Genomic DNA, 18,891 nt, shown 5'->3' with positions numbered 1-18,891 from the left:
GAGGAAAAAGGGTGAGGCTTGCAAGCCGAAGAACACCATCCAAACCATGAAGCACAGAGGTGGCAGCATCATGTTGTGGGGGTGCTTTGCTGCAGGAGGGACTGGTGCACCTCATAAAATAGATGGCTTCATGAGGAGGAAAATTATGTGGAAATATTGAAGCAACATCTCAAGACATCAGTCAGGAAGTTAAAGCTTGGTCACAAATGGGTCTTCCAAATGGACAATGACACCAAGCACACTTCCAAAGTTGCGGCAAAATGGTATAAGGACAACAAAGTCAAGGTATTGGAGTGGCCATCACAAAGGCCTGACCTCTTTCCTATAGAAAATTTGTTGGCAGAACTGAAAAAGTGTGTGCGAGCAAGGAGGCCTATAAACTTGACTCAGTTACACCAGCTCTGTCAGGAGGAATGGGCCAAAATTCACCCAACTTATTGTGTGAAGGTTGTGGAAGGATACCTGAAACGTTTGACCCAAGTTAAACAATTTAAAGGCAATGCTACCAAATACTAACTGATTGTATGTAAACTTCTGACCCACTGGAATGCGATGAAAGAAATAAAAGCTGAAATAAATCACTCTCATCTATTATTCTGACATTTCACATTCTTAAAATAAAGTGGTGATCCTAACTGACCTAATACAGGGAATTACTAGGATTATATACTAGGATTAAATATCAGGAATTCTGAAAAACTGAGTTTAAATGTATTTGACTGAGGTGTATGTAAACTTCCGACTTCAACTGTATGGACATAATAGCCCTCTAAGCACCTCTTCTCATGTACATTTGTAACCATAGGTGGTGATCATGAGGGACTACCGGCACAATAACGTTGTGGAGATGTACAGGAGTGCCCTGGTGGAAGAGGAGCTGTGGGTTATCATGGAGTACCTGCAGGGTGGCGCTCTAACCAACGTCGTGTCTGAAACCAGGTAAAGGGTCTGTCAATAAGAGGAGCAATGTTGTGAAGCTTAAAACACAGAATACTTCCTAGCAACAGTGATGTTCATAAATCATATTATATATATTAATAATAATTTTCAGAATGCCATGACAATGTACACAAACCAAACCCTTTGGGTAGAATGAGATGAGTAATAGTTTGCTTTGGGAAAATCCCATTTGGTCAAGAAGTTATGGCAAGTATTGCCACCCACTCCTGCATACCTTCTTTTGTGTTAAAGAAGAAATGTAATTGTTATAATTGCCAAAATAAAGGAGGGGCTAACAATAACACAAGTTGGCACGTGTTGCAACAAGATTCCTCTGTAATTCCCTACTACGTTTTGGTCCACTGGAGAACAGTACAATGTTGATCTGACATAACAAAAGAAGAGAACGATTCACATGATGCTAATGCTAACATGATTAACCTGATGGATGTTGTGTCAAAGACAAAAAAACTACAATTTTATATCAAAGGCTGACTAGAATGTTGGATAACAAGTTTAAGTTGCATGTCATTTCATACCAGGCTGAATGAAGAGCAGATAGCCACCGTGTGCGAGGCTGTGCTACAGGCGTTAGCCTATCTCCATTCCCAGGGAGTTATCCACCGTGACATCAAGAGTGACTCTATACTGCTCACGCTGGATGGGAGGGTAAGTGCAGCCACATCTAGAAATAATTTCTACCCGGTCTGGAACCTCAGAACACCTTACAAAATATTGCGCTAGCTAACTGTATGTACTCCTGGGGGCAGGAATGGCCGGGTTTGAACTAACAAAATTAGGGCAGAAACCGTCTCCAAAAGCCCTTACCCAGCACCTCTACCTATCCATCCCCTAATTACCAACCCACCACTACAGATAAACCTCTAGAACTCTCAATCACTGAAGACCAAATCTTAAATTGTGATTATGCAAATTGTAATGATATCAATGGCATAAAGTTCAAGCTAAAGCTAAATTTAAAGCTAAGATGAGCATGTTGGAATTTGGCCCTTTCAGTAATTTGTAATGTATCCAATAATTTTTATGGCCTTTTATTCATTTATTTTGTATTTTTTTATTGTATTATTTTCCTAGATCAAGCTGTCAGACTTTGGATTCTGTGCTCAGATCAGCAAAGACATCCCCAAAAGGAAGTCCTTGGTTGGAACACCATACTGGATGGCTCCAGAGGTTGTGTCAAAGACGCCATATGGAACTCAGGTAACAGAACAACCAACCAAAACTGTGTTTGTTTGACTGCTAGTAGGTTGTCTCATTCTACAATATGAACAGAGTATCTGAAACAGTGATGTGTCCCTCAAACACATCCAGTGACCTCCACAAGTTTAGGGACAGTGACAATTGTGTTGTTGTTTTGGCAGCTTTAATTTGAGGGTATTTTCATCCATACCGGGTGAACCGTTTAGAAATTACAGCACTTTTTGTATATAGTCACCCCATTTTAGGGGACCAAAAGTATTGGGACAAATTCACTACTGTGTATTAAAGTAGTCAAACGTTTAGTATTTGGTCCCATATTCCTAGCACGTGATGACTACATAGAGCTTGTGACTCCACATTTGCTGTTTGTTTAGGTTGTGTTTCAGATTATTTTTTGCACAATAGAAATGAATGGCGCAGCGGTCTAAGGCCCTGCATCTCAGTGCTTGAGACGTCACTACAGACCCTGGTTTGATTCCAGGCTCTATCACAACCGGCCGTGATTGGGAGTCCCATAGGGCGGCGCACAATTGGCCCAGCGTCGTTAGGGTTTGGCCGGGGTAGGCCGTCATTGTAAATAAGAATTTGTTCTTAACTGACTTGCCTAATTAAATAAAGGTTACATTTAAAAAATGTAAAAACATAAGTGAATTTGTTCCGATACTTTTGGGGGACTGTATGCAACAACAACAAAAAATCTAAACTGTTCACCCGAAATGGGTAAAAATACCCTCAAATTAAATGTGACAGTCTGCACTTTAACCTCATAGTCATTGTATCATTTAAAATCTAAAGTGCTGTGGTACAAAACAACCAAAAATGTGTCACTGTCCCAATATTTTTGGAGCTCACTGTATGTTTTGACCTTATTGTTTTGCACATTGTGTTTCATTCACACACACACACACACACACACACACACAAAAAACACACACATGATCCTGTTACTGTTGCCTACACCTCTCCTTCACCACTTCAGGCCGGATACTCCTTGCACTAGATAATACTGCCTAAAACAGACAGGCAGGATTATCTGTTACCCACCGAGGTATTTTCTTATCGGGATTCAACAGAGATGGAGGGACCTTTTTCCATCCTTAAGTGTGTGTTTGATGTGAGAGAAAGACAGTGTGTGTACTGTCACTGAATGTGTGTGATAGTGTGTGATGTTCAATGAATGCTTGTACAGGATATGACATGGATGAGCATGCCGTTTCTATGGGTGTGTGTGTCAGTGGCGATGAGTGCCGTTTAAAATGAGTGAGGAGGATTTTTTTTTTTCATGAGCATGGCCTATTACAGCATATTGGATGACTGTCATTCACATTCCATTAACCCAGTTCAATGTAACATCGATAGGTTTAGGCTACTACATGATACTCTAATGTTCCCTGTACCCATCATGAGGTTGCTACAACATAGCCTATGAATTAAAGTTTACAACGCAGTTGCACACAGGTCGAGAGACGCATCTAGCTGATATAGGATGTAATCATTAGTCCAACAATCGCAAACGAGAGTTTCTATTGGACAAATTCAAGTATGTTTATCCCCGTTTTGTTCCATTTGTTTCCGTTTAAGAAACACTTTTCAACAGAATCCGCGGAATGAATACACCCCTGACCACTCGTGAACACAGCCACTTTGTATTCCTTCTCGTATCCATGCGGTCACCTCCTCTCACCGCTCCCCATTCGCTTGAGGACTTCAATGCACAACACATCAGCTATATGTGACCAGGCAACAAAAAAAAAAAAATCCAAGCCAAACCGCTAGACACAGCCTACATCGTTGTCACCATATTAGATAAAGTAACGTCATAATCAGCATAGCTAATAGAACTAATGCATTAGTAAACCCACTACAATCCTGCAGTAACCTTACAGTGTACAGTCAGAAAAGCAGTTTAGCAGTTACACCGGTGGGCCCCGGTGGCAATAGATTGATAAAACCATAAGCTTACCTTGACTTGGAAGAGTTCCAGTGTTGTGTTGGCTAGTCATAGCCACAGATAGCTAACATAGCATCCCTGTGTTTGAGCAGGGTGTTTCAGTCAGCTGCACTAGCTAGCTGCATTTGCTAGCTAAGAAAGTGTATTTTTTTTCCAGTTTCAATCTGTTTCTATATATATATTTCTATCTTGCATCTCCTTCATTTTGGAAGAAATTAATTTGTTCAAAATGGTTCAACTATTGTCTTTCTCTCTCTGAGTCAACTACTCACCACATGAGAACCATGAGTCTCCTAGGTTTTGTATTGAAGTCAATATACCCAGAGGAGGACAGATGCTAGATGTCCTCTGGCTACACCATGGTGCTACTCTACAGAGTGCTGTTGAGGCTACTGTAGACCTTCTTTGCAAAATATAATAATTTAATCAATCATTTGATGACTTGATAATATTTAGTATAGTTTTATCTAAAAATGATTACTTTTTAAAATGTTTTACCATTTTTATTTTTATTAAATTAACTGAGGAGGATGGTCCTCCCCTTCCTCCTCTGAGTAGCCTCCACTGGTGTGTGTTTATGTTCCTGTGTCAGTCAGGTGGATGGAAGGTCTCTGGATATGCTTTTAGAGGGTACGTGAGGCTCTGTGTGTGTTAATTATTGTAAATGTCTCTGATGTCTGGCAGGTGGATGTGTGGTCCCTGGGTATCATGGTGGTAGAGATGGTGGATGGAGAGCCTCCGTACTTCAGCGACACACCAGTGGCAGCTATGAAGAAACTGAGGGACGAGCCGCCACCCACAGTCAGGAACACACAGAAGGTGAAATAGATATAGATACATACCACACACACACTCACACTAACACACTACTCACACCCCATCTCTCTCTCTGTAGATCTCCCCTGTGTTGAAGGACTTCCTGGATCGTATGCTAACACGGGACCCCCAGGAGCGGGCTACCGCTAGCGACCTGCTGGAGCACCCCTTCCTGCTGCAGTGTGGCTCGCGGCAGTGCCTGGTGCCCCTAGTGGAGCGATACCGTAAGCGCATGTCCCGCTGCTGACTCGCCCAAACACACAGGATCCATGGTGGCCGAAGAATGGGCTGATCCCCTGACGTCTGACCCTGGGTTAATTAACAGGCGAACTTTCGCTCCATCCACCGCATTTGTATTGAGTCTCAATACCCACTACAGGAAGTGGATTTACTGTCACTCGGTGTGTGGATGGATAGATATGGAGTCGATCAGAAACGCCTCTCTCTCTTTATCTTGTCCCTTTTTATTTGCTCCTTTTCTCTGGAATCCCTTCAGATCCACAGGAGCGTCCTTGCTCCCCTTGTTGGGCAGTGTAGGGCAGGATGGAATTGGATATCAGAGTTTAAGGATTTGTTCATTCATTCTATGCAAAAAAAGTGCAACAAGCCCCAACGCAGAATTGCAGTGACCTGAACCTTCTGTACTGATCATCTCCACCATCACTGTCCAATTTGTCCGACTGACTTTGAAATGTAACAATTACGACTGACTTTGGTACTATACTTGTTTGGTAATTCGTTCTGTAAAACAAACGAATGACCAGACCCTTTCTACCAGATCACATAGTGGTACCCCTGGACTTGATCAGGGGATGATCTACAAAGTTGTCCCAAGCAGAGGCTTTGTTTTGGTATTGCTGGAGAAACATGTTTTTATAGAATTTCAAAATGGATAAAGTATTTCGGGATATTGCAGATATGAATGTGAGTAGTATAGTAAAGAGTAAGACTATACTGAGTATAGTCAATGTTCTGTTATATCCCTGGGTATCCCTGGGAAAACACTATTTTAATCAGAACCGATCACCTGTATTTAAAGTATAAAAAGGGATCCGCCATACTTTGGTTAAACATGTTTTTGACAAAATAGGCATGCAATATATTGAAATGAAATAAAATGCAGACATGAGGTAGTTCAAAATCTCAAGACCGGATTGTTTTGTAGCCTACTGCTGTACCCTTGTTAGCTGACTAGACTACTGCTGTACCCTTGTTAGCTGACTAGCCTACTGCTGTACCCTTGTTAGCTGACTAGCCTACTGCTGTAACCCTGTTAGCTGACTAGCCTACTGCTGTAACCCTGTTAGCTGACTAGCCTACTGATGTACCCCTGTTAGCTGACTAGCCTACTGATGTACCCCTGTTAGCTGACTAGCCTACTGATGTACCCCTGTTAGCTGACTAGCCTACTGATGTACCCCTGTAAGCTGACTAGGCCACTGATGTACCCCTGTTAGCTGACTAGGCCACTGATGTACCCCTGTTAGCTGACTAGCCTACTGATGTACCCCTGTTAGCTGACTAGCCTACTGATGTACCCCTGTTAGCTGACTAGCCTACTGATGTACCCCTGTTAGCTGACTAGCCTACTGATGTACCCCTGTTAGCTGACTAGCCTACTGATGTACCCCTGTTAGCTGACTAGCCTACTGATGTACCCCTGTTAGCTGACTAGCCTACTGATGTACCCCTGTTAGCTAACTAGCCTACTGATGTACCCCTGTTAGCTGACTAGCCTACTGATGTACCCCTGTTAGCTGACTAGCCTACTGATGTACCCCTGTTAGCTGACTAGCCTACTGATGTACCCCTGTTAGCTGACTAGGCCACTGATGTACCCCTGTTAGCTGACTAGCCTACTGATGTACCCCTGTTAGCTGACTAGCCTACTGATGTACCCCTGTTAGCTGACTAGCCTACTGATGTACCCCTGTTAGCTGACTAGCCTACTGATGTACCCCTGTTAGCTGACTAGCCTACTGATGTACCCCTGTTAGCCGACTAGGCTACTGATGTACCCCTGTTAGCCGACTAGGCTACTGATGTACCCCTGTTAGCTGACTAGGCTACTGTACTGTTTGCCAACACTGGATAGCTGTAGCTGTAGCTTTCTTATGTCAACACCCATTTTCACATGCATTTTTGTCCTTCTCGGAATGTTCTGTATCTGACCCTGTACAGCAGTTTATATTTTTCATACACTTCAAAAATGTGACTTCACTTTGCACGTAAGTACTTGGTAAGTACTGGTAAAGAACAAAACCTATGAAGGTACTTCTTTACATTTTTTAAAATAAATATATGTGAACAAATGCTGTACTTTTGTTGCAAATATCATATTGATTATGATTTAAATACAGTTTATAGGCCTACAACATGATATAAGTATGCTGTTGAATCTGCATAAGAGCCTCTGTTAAATGATCAAATACGTATACAAGTCATTGCCATTCAGGTGAGATCATCGATGTCCTAACTATTCACAGGATACCCAGGATTTCTTTAATTTTGAAAAAAAAATGTATCATGTGTTTTGTGACCGAGCTTTCTGTGACCGTCATTACACCTTATCATGGCATCTTTTAATGTGATGAAAAGCACAAAATGATGGTATGAGTGACAAAGTGTTTCACAGAGTTTAAATAATTGCGGTTATTTTCTACAACACACACTATGCCAATGTAAAATAAGTGACTGAAAGGCTTCCCAGAGGGATCTGTGTGAACCTGCCTTATTTTTAATGAGTAAGACATATGGAAATCTTGTTGAAAAAAAGGATGACAAACAAAGTTTCCGGTAGCAAACAACCCTGTGAATTTCAGCGTCACTCAGTTTTCACCTACATAATGTGCGATGACGTTTGCAATGAAAACCCCTTTCGGTCATTTCGAAAATATTTTCATCACTTATAAAAGCATGACAAATTGGATGAATAAATCAAATAGATGGATAGAGATAAAGATATTCAATATGTTTCCTTAACAATAGTTTTCGTAATTACAAATGAAATAGCATGTCAGTTATTGTTTACAGCACAAAACTGGAACACAGTAATGTAACACGTGATTGCGTAAGAGCAGTTAAGCTGGCACTGCAGCTTTTCATAGCACTTTTAACACAGCCATGTTTTTTCCCCCATCATTTTAAGAATGTTCAACTTGAAGAATGAAGGAGAATGATCATTTCTTTGTCAGTGGGCAAATGTACAAAATCAGCAGGGGATCAAATACATTTTTTCCCTCACTGTAGCCCATCAACTTAGTGAACACTGTTACTCTTTAATGAGGGTTTCAGCATTCAATATCCTTTATATTTTGGGTTTTTATTTACTTTACAATGCCAATATATCTTTGTTGTAAATGTTTTGGGGACAAATTGGTGGCAGTTGTGAAAAAAGGTAAATGGAAGAGTTGCAGAGATAATTGGAAATGACATCGTTGTTCATTAGACATGTTTTACATGATTAGGTTATTTTCTCCTGAACCACATGGCCTATCTACTAGAAACGGATGGACATCGTGGAAACAGATATGAAGAAAATATGAATACATTTAGATTTCCAAAATGACCTTTAAATTACAATAATTTCAACAAAAAAACATCTAAAATAACTTGGGTAAATTAACGGGTATTTTACAAACCTACACTGCTGTCAATAGATCTGGCAAATGGCAGGCAATGCTTTTTTTGTCCCTGACAGCCACTAAAGAATAGAAGTTGTTCAACATTTTCTGAAGTCAGAAACAGGTGAAAACAGTGGAACAGTTTGTCCATGTCCTGAAATCATAATTTCATTTGAATCAATTCAACTGTGAAATATGAACTTAGGCTCTACATGGACATTTAGATTATATCAAATGCACAGGACTTCTTAATGCAGTCTTAAGAAGATAAATTCTATAGCGAAGCGGTTTCAAAAGCCCTGTGTGTGACGCTCTGTAAAACTTATCTCGGAATTAAGGACGGAGAGTGCTTGAAAGTGTGCTGGAGTGACGCATGGCAGGCTAGTGAGGCACTTTGTGATGATAGGCCTTGTTATCAACATACTCTTCAAGAGTCATTGAGAATTTAAGGCAATGCATGTTCTCAGTTTCTATAATTAGGCATAGCAACATAGCTCAACTCCAATTGTGGCAGCAAGAATATAGGGTTAATCTGTTCAGAGTTGTGGTTTATATAGTAAACATCTATGTTCAGAGTTGTGGAGTCTACGCATATACTGAAGAAAGATAGAAACGCAACATGCAAGAATTTCAATGACTTTACTAAGTTACAGTTCATATAAGGAAATCAGTCAATGGAAATACATTCATAAGGATTTCACATGACTAGGAATACAGACATGCATCTGTTGGTCACAGATACCTTTAAAAAAAGGTAGGGGCTTGGATCAGAATTGCCAGTAGGTTGGACCTGGAACACGCTGTCTGTCATACACGTAGATCCAGAGCATCTCACACATGCTCAATGGGTGATACATCTGTGAGTATGCAGCCCATGGAAGAATTGGGACATTTTCAGCTTCCAAGAATTGTGTACAGATCCTTGCGACATGGGGCCGTGCATTATCATGCTGAAACATGAGGTGATGGAGGTGGATGAATGGCACAACAATGGGCCTCAGTATCTCGTCACAGTATCTCTGTGCATTCAAATTGCCATCGCTAAAATGTAATTTGGTTTGTTGTCCTTAGTTTATGCCTACCCATACCATAATCCCACCGCCACCATGGGGCACTCGGTTCACAACTTTGACATCAGCAAACCGTTGCACACATGACACCATACACGTGATCTGCGGTTGTGAGGCCGATTGGACATACTGACAAATTCTCTAAAACGAAATTGGAGGAGGCTTATGGTAGAGAAATGAACATTAAATTCTCTGGAAACAGCTCTGGTGGACATTCCTGTAGTCAGCATAGCAATTGCACGCTACCTCCAAACTTGAGACATCTGTGGCATTGTTTTGTGTGACAAAACTGCACATTTTAGAGTGGCCTTTTATTACCCCCAGCACAAGGTGCACCTCTGTAATGATCATGATGTTCAGCTTCTTGATATGCCACACCTGTCAAGTGGATGGATTATCTTGGCAAAGGATAAATGCTCACTAACAGGAATGTAAACAAGTTTGTGCAAAATATTTGAGACAAATAAGCTTCTAGGATTTTTTTATTTCAGCTCTTGAAACATGGGACCAACACTTTACATGTTGCATGTATATATTTTTGTTCAGTGTTGTTCAATCCCATTACTTTTCAAAATACATACACTTTAGCATAGTTGTTTTAGAGAGGCAGTGGTATGTATCGTCATCTAAAATGTGACATCTGTAAAGAAAAATACAAAAAAATTAATTAAAAAGACCTCAACATAATTTGTGGCTGTACCAAGTCTTGTGTAATGGTGCTTGTTTTAAAGGTTCAATGCAGCCATTTTTATCTGAATAGTAAATCCTTTCTGTGTAACAATTAAGTACCCGTGTTAAATTAAAATGGTCAAAAATGAATACAAATATATTCTTAGCAAAGAGCAATTTCTTAAGCAAGAGTTTTGCTATGACTGTCTGGGAGTGGTCTGAGTGGGGAGGGGAAAACTAGCTGTTATTGGCAAAGAGGTTAGGGAATTATTTCATCGCCTGTTGATGACACCAGGGAGGCCAAAACTCCATCCCACCACAAACAGCTCTTACACTAAAAGGGCATTATCATAATTTTCACAATATCACTATTATTCCAACCTCATAGAGTGGAAATATATGTAAAACACAGAACAATCAAGTTTTTGACTGCACTGGGCCTTTAATTCATCACAAACAAACAAAATATCAATAATGTGGTTGTTATTACGCAATTACCTTTTACCATGTAATTGTCCAGTAGATCCTGGGTAACTACCAGACTGCCATATACAGTAGAATGTAACTAAATAACCTCTACACATTTTGAGAATCCATATACGACTTATGTGCAGACCTGAATCAGTGAAACACCCCATTAAAAAAGGCCAGAGTGCCTTTGTGTGCTGTGCTATTTGAAGGGCATTGTTGAGTGGAGATGAGCCGAGACAGCTTGTTTTGTGAGAGCTGTGAGAGGTGTCTATGTCATCTCTTAGATAAGGACCGTGGCAAGCAGCCGACCACAGATAAGGAACCAATTCAGCCAAACCACCATGTCACGACTATTCAGCTGAACACAGCAATATCTACTGTCAGTTATGATCTCTCAAAATTGTCAAATTTTGTGTACTTCTCTTGCATAATACGGTTCAATATACCAAATATGAATGGACACCCAATGCTAAAGAGCTACAGTAAACATAGACAGGGTAGGTCTATTAGGCAGAGCTGTGTGGAATGTATTTCAAGGAGGCTGAAAGCAGGAGATAAGCAGAGACATGTCACTTTCCCTAAAATGGATACTAACAGCTAAAGGTCTTGGAAACTGCCCCCAAGGCACTTCTCAGTCTTGGGATAAAATTGGGTTCTTTTTTTTGTCATGCCACCAGCTACATCCTAATTTGGCCTTCGGTTCCCCTTTATAAAGATCAGACAGCAGAGATGAGCTCGCAGTTACCCACAGAGTCAACAGCAACAAGATCTTTGCTCTGTGTTCACCCCAACTGACTATCTCTTTGTCTGTGGACTTCCAACAGCAACAATGGGTGATGCTCTCATGGCCGAGTTTGGGAAGGCTGCTCACTTTCTGAGGAAGTCAGACAAGGAGCGCCTGGAAGCCCAGACCAGGGCTTTTGACATCAAGACTGAATGCTTTGTGGTTGATGACAAAGTGGAATATGTCAAGGGGCAGATCCAAAGCAAAGAGGGGGGAAAGGTGATCGTAAAGAGGGAGGACCAGACTATCGTGACCGTCAAGGAGGTGGACGTCCATCCCCAGAACCCGCCAAAATACGATAAAATCGAAGACATGGCCATGTTCACCTTCCTCCATGAGCCAGCTGTTCTGTTTAACCTCAAAGAGCGTTACGCAGCCTGGATGATCTACACCTACTCAGGGCTGTTCTGTGTGACAGTGAACCCATACAAGTGGCTTCCTGTCTATGACTCTGAGGTGGTGTCTGCCTACAGGGGGAAGAAGAGGACTGAAGCCCCCCCTCACATCTTCTCCATCTCAGATAACGCCTACCAGTATATGCTTACTGATCGGGAGAACCAGTCTGTTCTTATCACCGGAGAATCCGGTGCTGGAAAGACTGTCAACACCAAGAGAGTCATCCAGTACTTTGCCAGCATTGCAGCAGTTAGTGGTGTTAAGAGGGATCCAAGCAAGGGTACCCTGGAAGATCAAATCATCCAGGCTAACCCTGCACTGGAGGCTTTCGGTAATGCCAAAACACTGAGAAATGACAACTCATCACGTTTCGGCAAATTCATCCGTATTCACTTCGGGACCAGTGGGAAACTGTCCTCTGCCGACGTAGAGACTTACCTTCTTGAGAAGTCCCGTATCACCTTTCAGCTCAAAGCTGAGAGGAACTACCATATTTTCTTCCAGATATTGTCCAATCAAAAACCAGAGCTGTTGGACTTGCTGTTAATCACCAACAATCCATATGACTACTCCTACATCTCCCAAGGAGAAGTAACAGTAGCATCCATCAATGATTCTGAGGAACTGATGGCCACTGATAGTGCCTTCGATGTGCTCGGCTTTACTGCAGAGGAAAAACAGGGGGTCTACAAGTTGACAGGTGCCATAATGCACTACGGCAACATGAGGTTCAAACAAAAGCAGCGGGAGGAGCAGGCAGAGCCTGACGGTACAGAGGCTGCTGACAAGTCAGCTTACCTAATGGGGATAAACTCTGCAGATCTGATTAAAGGACTTTGCCATCCCAGAGTCAAGGTTGGCAATGAGTATGTCACCAAAGGTCAAGGTGTAGATCAGGTCTACTATTCCCTCGGTGCATTGGCTAAGTCAGTGTATGAAAAGATGTTCAACTGGATGGTGGTGAGAATCAACCACTCCCTTGACACAAAACAGGCACGCCAGCATTTCATAGGCGTACTGGACATTGCTGGATTTGAGATCTTTGATTTCAACACCTTTGAACAGCTCTGCATCAACTTCACAAATGAGAGACTGCAACAGTTTTTCAATCATCACATGTTTGTGCTCGAGCAAGAGGAGTACAAAAAGGAGGGCATTGACTGGGAGTTCATCGACTTTGGGATGGACTTGCAAGCTTGCATTGACCTCATTGAAAAGCCACTTGGGATCATGTCAATTCTAGAGGAAGAGTGCATGTTCCCCAAGGCCAGTGACCAGACCTTTAAGGCTAAGCTATATGACAACCATTTGGGCAAGAATAGAATGTTTCAGAAGCCAATTCCAGGTAAGGGCAAGGCAGAGGCACACTTTGCCCTGCTCCACTATGCTGGCACTGTTGATTACAATATTTCTGGCTGGCTGGTGAAGAACAAAGATCCATTGAATGAAACAGTGTGTGGTCTTTATGCAAAATCCTCCCTCAAGCTGTTGAGTCATCTTTTTGCCATCATAGCAACGGAGGGAGGTGACAAAGCTGGTGGAAAAGGAGCCAAAAAGAAAGGGTCTGCTTTCCAGACTGTATCTGCACTTCACAGGGAAAACCTAAACAAGCTGATGAGCACCCTGAAAACCACCCATCCCCACTTTGTCCGCTGCTTGATCCCAAATGAGAGCAAAACGCCAGGGACCATGGACAACTGCCTTGTGATGCACCAGCTTCGCTGTAACGGTGTGCTGGAGGGCATTCGAATCTGCAGAAAGGGCTTCCCAAACAGAGTCCTCTATGGCGACTTCAAACAGAGATATAGAATCCTGAATGCATCGGTCATTCCTGAGGGCCAGTTTATCGACTCCAAGAAAGCCGCTGAAAAGCTGCTGGGATCATTGGACATTGACCACACTCAGTACCGGTTTGGCAACACCAAGGTCTTCTTCAAAGCAGGCTTGCTGGGTACGTTGGAGGAGATGCGAGATGAACAACTCTCCCGCATCATTACAATGATCCAGGCCAATGCAAGAGCCATACTCATGAGGGCAGAGTACCAGAAGCTTGTGGAACGCAGGGATGCTCTAATGGTCATCCAGTGGAACCTTCGCGCCTTTTTAGGGGTTAAGAACTGGCCCTGGATGAAGATGTTCTTCAAAATCAAGCCACTGCTGAAGAGTGCTGAGTCTGACAAGGAGATGGCAAACATAAAGGACGAGTTCACTAAGCTCAAAGAGGCCTTTGAGAAATCAGAAGCAAGACGGAAGGAGCTCGAGGAGAAAGTGGTGAGTATTCTCCAAGAGAAGAATGACCTGCTCCTACAATGCCAGTCTGAGCAGGACACACTAACAGATGCTGAAGAGCGCTGTGAGCAGCTCATAAAAAGTAAGATCCAAATGGAAGCAAAAGTGAAAGAACTGACAGAACGTATGGAGGATGAAGAGGAGATGAATGCAGATCTCACAGCAAAGAAACGCAAGCTGGAGGATGAATGCTCTGAGTTGAAGAAAGATATAGATGACCTTGAGCTGACATTAGCCAAGGTTGAGAAAGAGAAACATGCCACAGAGAACAAGGTGAAGAACCTCACAGAGGAGATGGCTTCCCAGGATGAAAACATTATGAAGCTGACCAAAGAGAAGAAGGCACTACAGGAGGCTCATCAGCAGACACTCGATGACCTACAGAGTGAGGAGGACAAAGCCAACACCTTGACCAAAGCTAAAGCTAAGCTGGAGCAACAGGTGGATGACCTTGAGGGCTCCCTGGAACACGAAAAGAAAGTCAGAATGGAGCTTGAGCGCTCCAAGAGAAAGCTTGAAGGAGACCTAAAACTGAACCAAGAGAATTTGATGGATTTGGAGAATGACAAACAACAGCTAGATGAGAAACTCAAGAAGAAAGACTTTGAGATGAGCAGCCTGACTGTAAAGATTGAGGATGAGCAGGTGGCTGGAGTTCAGTTCCAGAAGAAACTGAAGGAAAGCCAGGCACGAATTGAAGAGCTTGAAGAGGAGTTGGACGCTGAGCGAGCAGCCCGAGCCAAAGTGGAGAAGCAGCGATCTGATCTCTCCCGCGAACTAGAAGACATAAGTGAGCGTTTGGAGGAAGCAGGAGGGGCCACATCTGCCCAGGTGGAGCTCAACAAGAAGAGAGAGAACGAATTTCTGAAACTTCGTAGGGACCTGGAGGAATCCACGCTTCAACATGAGGCTACTGCTGCATCCTTGAGGAAGAAGCATGCGGACAGTGTGGCCGAACTGGGTGAGCAAATCGACAACCTCCAGCGTGTCAAGCAGAAGCTAGAGAAAGAGAAGAGTGAGCTGAAGCTGGAGCTAGACGACCTGTCCTCAAATATGGAGAGTGTGGTGAAGGCCAAATCCAACATGGAGAAGATGTGCCGATCAATGGAAGACAATATGAATGAGAACAAGACCAAGTATGAGGAGGCCCAGAGGTCCCTCAATGACTTCTCCTCACAGAGGGCCAGGCTGCTCACTGAAAATGGAGAGTTGGGACGTCAGTTGGAGGAGAAAGAGTGCCTGATTTCACAACTCACCAGGGGCAAGAGCTCCTACACCCAGCAGGTGGAGGATATGCGCAGGCAGCTCGAGGAGGAGGTCAAGGCAAAGAATTCACTGGCCCATGCCGTGCAGTCTTCCCGTCATGACTGTGACCTGCTCAGAGAACAGTTTGAGGAGGAGCAGGAGGCCAAGGCAGAGCTGCAGAGGGCACTATCCAAGGCCAACACTGAAGTGTCCACATGGAGGGCAAGGTATGAGACTGATGGAATCCAGAAAACTGAGGAGCTGGAGGAAGCTAAAAAGAAGTTAGTCCAAAGACTGCAAGAAGCAGAGGAGGCTGTGGAGGCTGTGAACGCAAAGTGTTCCTCCCTCGAAAAGACCAAGAGTCGCCTACAAAATGAAATTGAGGACCTGATGTTGGATCTTGAAAGATCTAATGCAGCATCTGCAGCTCTGGACAAGAAGCAGAGAACCTTTGACAAAGTCATGGCTGAGTGGAAGCAGAAGTATGAGGAGTCACAGTGTGAGCTCGAGGGTTCCCAGAAGGAGGCTCGGTCTCTCAGCACTGAGCTCTTCAAATTGAAGAATGCCTATGAGGAGTCCTTGGATCACCTGGAGACCATTCAAAGGGAGAACAAGAACCTGCAGGAGGAGATCTCTGACCTTACTGATCAACTTGGTGAGGGAGGGAAAAGCGCCCATGAATTGGAGAAACTTCGGAAGCAGCTGGAGCAAGAGAAAGCAGAGCTCCAGTCAGCACTTGAGGAGGCAGAAGGTTCCCTGGAGCACGAAGAGGGCAAAATCCTTCGGGCACAGCTGGAGTTCAACCAGGTGAAGGCGGATATTGAGCGCAAGCTGGCCGAGAAAGATGAGGAAATGGAACAGGTCAAGAGGAATTACCAGCGCATGGTAGAGTCACTGCAGACCTCCCTCGAGTCTGAGACCAGGAGCCGCAACGAGGCCCTGAGAGTCAAGAAGAAGATGGAAGGCGACCTCAACGAGATGGAGATCCAGCTTAGCCAAGCCAACAGACAGGCGGCTGATGCCCAAAAGCAGCTTAAGAGCAGCCAGTCATATCTGAAGGATACCCAGCTGCAGCTGGATGACTCTACACACGGGAATGAAGACCTGAAGGAGAACATTGCTCTCTTGGAGCGCAGGAACAATCTGTTCCAAGCGGAGCTGGAGGAACTTCGGGGTGTTCTTGAGCAGACAGAGCGTTGCCGCAAGCTGGCCGAACAGGAGCTCACTGAAGCCACAGAGCGCATGCAGCTCCTGCACTCTCAAAACACAGGCCTTATCAACCAGAAGAAGAAACAAGAGGCTGATCTGCTCCAACTGCAGACCGAGGTGGAGGAAGCTGTACAGGAAAACCGCAATGCTGAAGAGAAGGCCAAGAAGGCCATCACCGATGCAGCCATGATGGCCGAGGAGCTGAAGAAGGAGCAAGACACTAGCGCCCACCTGGAGCGTATGAAGAAGAATATGGAGCAGACCATTAAGGACCTGCAGCACCGTTTGGATGAGGCAGAACAAATCGCAATGAAGGGTGGGAAGAAGCAGCTCCAAAAGCTGGAGTTACGCATCAAGGAGTTGGAGAGCGAGCTGGAGGCGGAGCAGAAGAGGGGCACAGAGTCAATCAAGGGGGTGCGCAAGTACGAGCGGCGCATCAAGGAGCTCACCTACCAGACGACGGAGGATCGCAAGAACATGGCTCGCATCCAGGACCTGGTGGACAAGCTGCAGCTGAAGGTGAAGTCCTACAAGCGCGCCTCCGAGGAGGCAGAGGAACAGGCCAATGCCAACCTGGCCAAGTTCCGCAAGCTGCAGCATGAGCTGGAGGAGGCTGAAGAGCGAGCAGACATAGCCGAGTCCCAGGTGAACAAACTCCGGGCCAAGACCAGGGACGGGTCCGGCAAGAAGGGCTTGGATGAGTGAGGAGGTCCCAAAAGAGCAATGTCACAGGTGTGTTGATTAGAACAATTACACCTTTTTCTCACAATTGCATTATAGAACAGAATGTAGGATATGAAGAATATAACCCATATTCTAGACAATGAGTATGTTTTACATGCATAATTATAATTCAATATTACTTCCTTACTTACTCTGATTATCTTAATCGCTGTAAAGTCATAAACCGATTAAAACACTGAGATTTTTTTTTGCAATCTTTTGAATAATTAGGACACCTTCATCGGAGTTCCTGCTGTGTATTTGATCTGCTCTCACCAGCAGTGCGATCCTCCCTCTTCGGCACGAGTGAAGTGAGTTTGGAAAGTATGCATTATAGAAATGATTTTCAGATGCAAACTTTATATGTCTAATCTCGGAATCAAATAGGCTTCCCAAAAAGTATATGATCACTGTGATAAAACGTTTAAGTTGCTAGGGTATTTTCTACATTTTTCAAAGCCTCATCAGGTAGCCTGATTAACAGCTGTCCATGTTAACCGGATTAGAAGGGAAATCGATCTTCTTGCAAAGCATGTAAATGTTTTAATCAAGCTATTATAGTAATGAGAGTAATCACAATAATCATATTATTGAATGCATGCACCTAATTATTTAATAGGAATAGGCTTCATTGGTTTAAGAATACACACCTAATTCTAATGCCCTAAATAATTTCCCTGTGCAACATAAATCACATTGTATTGTAATTACACAGTTAAAGTGAAATGTGAATACCGTGGTTGGTTATGATGATTACATAAATGTCTTGCTTAGGGCCTGTGCATGTCTTTACTGCATCGTACACACATGTTTAAACTATACAGCAGAAAGATGCATTGGTGGATGTGTAAGCGTGGCTTCATGTCTAGTAAGTGGTCATGTTGTTTTTGAGGACAGTCTGTAAACCGTAGCGGGACATGCTGTGTAATATTGTTGATCTAAAGCAGAGAAAAAGGATGGGAAATGTTTTGATGTCAACAAAGATGTTTCCTTAAATTATATATAACTCCCAAAACATGAGTTAATGTCAGCCTTTCATTTGAATCTGTTCCAACAGTGTGTCCATTGTCAATGTAACAATACCAAATTGTCTCCACATTTGTAAAGTACATTGGAAATGAATGCTGCCAACTGTGCACCATAACATCTCAAATCCTTAAAACATCTTAAACTAACAACATTGTATTACAACTAGGAAAATAAAGCACTGCTCTGCACTAAAAACTGCCTCCAAGACATTGCTTAATGTCTACATACTCTGGTTTTTCTAAGAATTATGTCATTTGATGAATAAAGTTTGAGGAATGTAAAATACTTGGCAGGTGTGTGATACATCAGAATACAGGGAAAACAGGGTAACAGGCCTGTACTCGATCCCAACCCCACAGCTTCTCATCAAACAAGGGGGAGAGGATCTTCGCCCGGCCAGACTGAAACTGTCACTGCAACTGTGCTGGGTTTGGTTTAAAAGCATTCATTTTTGTT

At 43.3% G+C, this 18,891-nt stretch overlaps 2 protein-coding genes across 3 annotated transcripts in view; both read left to right on the top strand.

Moving 5' to 3' along the window:
- Positions 1-7,239, top strand: part of LOC110529348 (serine/threonine-protein kinase PAK 6) — a 39,582-nt gene extending 32,343 nt beyond the window's left edge. For both annotated transcript variants that reach the window (XM_021611484.3, XM_021611485.3), the window contains exons 6-10: positions 806-939; positions 1,482-1,608; positions 2,035-2,160; positions 4,796-4,930; positions 5,007-7,239. In XM_021611484.3, coding sequence (XP_021467159.2) covers positions 806-939; positions 1,482-1,608; positions 2,035-2,160; positions 4,796-4,930; positions 5,007-5,174 — 690 coding nt within the window. In that variant the 3' untranslated portion in view covers positions 5,175-7,239. The remainder of the gene's footprint in view (positions 1-805; positions 940-1,481; positions 1,609-2,034; positions 2,161-4,795; positions 4,931-5,006) is intronic.
- Positions 7,240-10,981: 3,742 nt separating this feature from the next.
- On the top strand, positions 10,982-18,630 carry LOC110529347 (myosin-6). The gene is made up of 2 exons (XM_036984725.2): positions 10,982-17,415; positions 17,638-18,630. The coding sequence occupies exon 1, from the start codon at positions 11,590-11,592 to the stop codon at positions 17,386-17,388; it is 5,799 nt and encodes a 1,932-aa protein (XP_036840620.1). The 5' UTR covers positions 10,982-11,589; the 3' UTR covers positions 17,389-17,415; positions 17,638-18,630.
- The last annotated feature ends 261 nt before the right edge of the window (positions 18,631-18,891 follow it).

This window comes from Oncorhynchus mykiss, chromosome 8 (genome assembly GCF_057628025.1).
Source record: "Oncorhynchus mykiss isolate SJ-2025 chromosome 8, ASM5762802v1, whole genome shotgun sequence".
In the NCBI taxonomy this organism is placed as follows: Eukaryota; Metazoa; Chordata; class Actinopteri; order Salmoniformes; family Salmonidae; genus Oncorhynchus; species Oncorhynchus mykiss.
The sequence above is the reverse complement of the archived record's forward strand: the minus strand, read 5'-3'. Positions and strand labels throughout refer to the sequence as shown.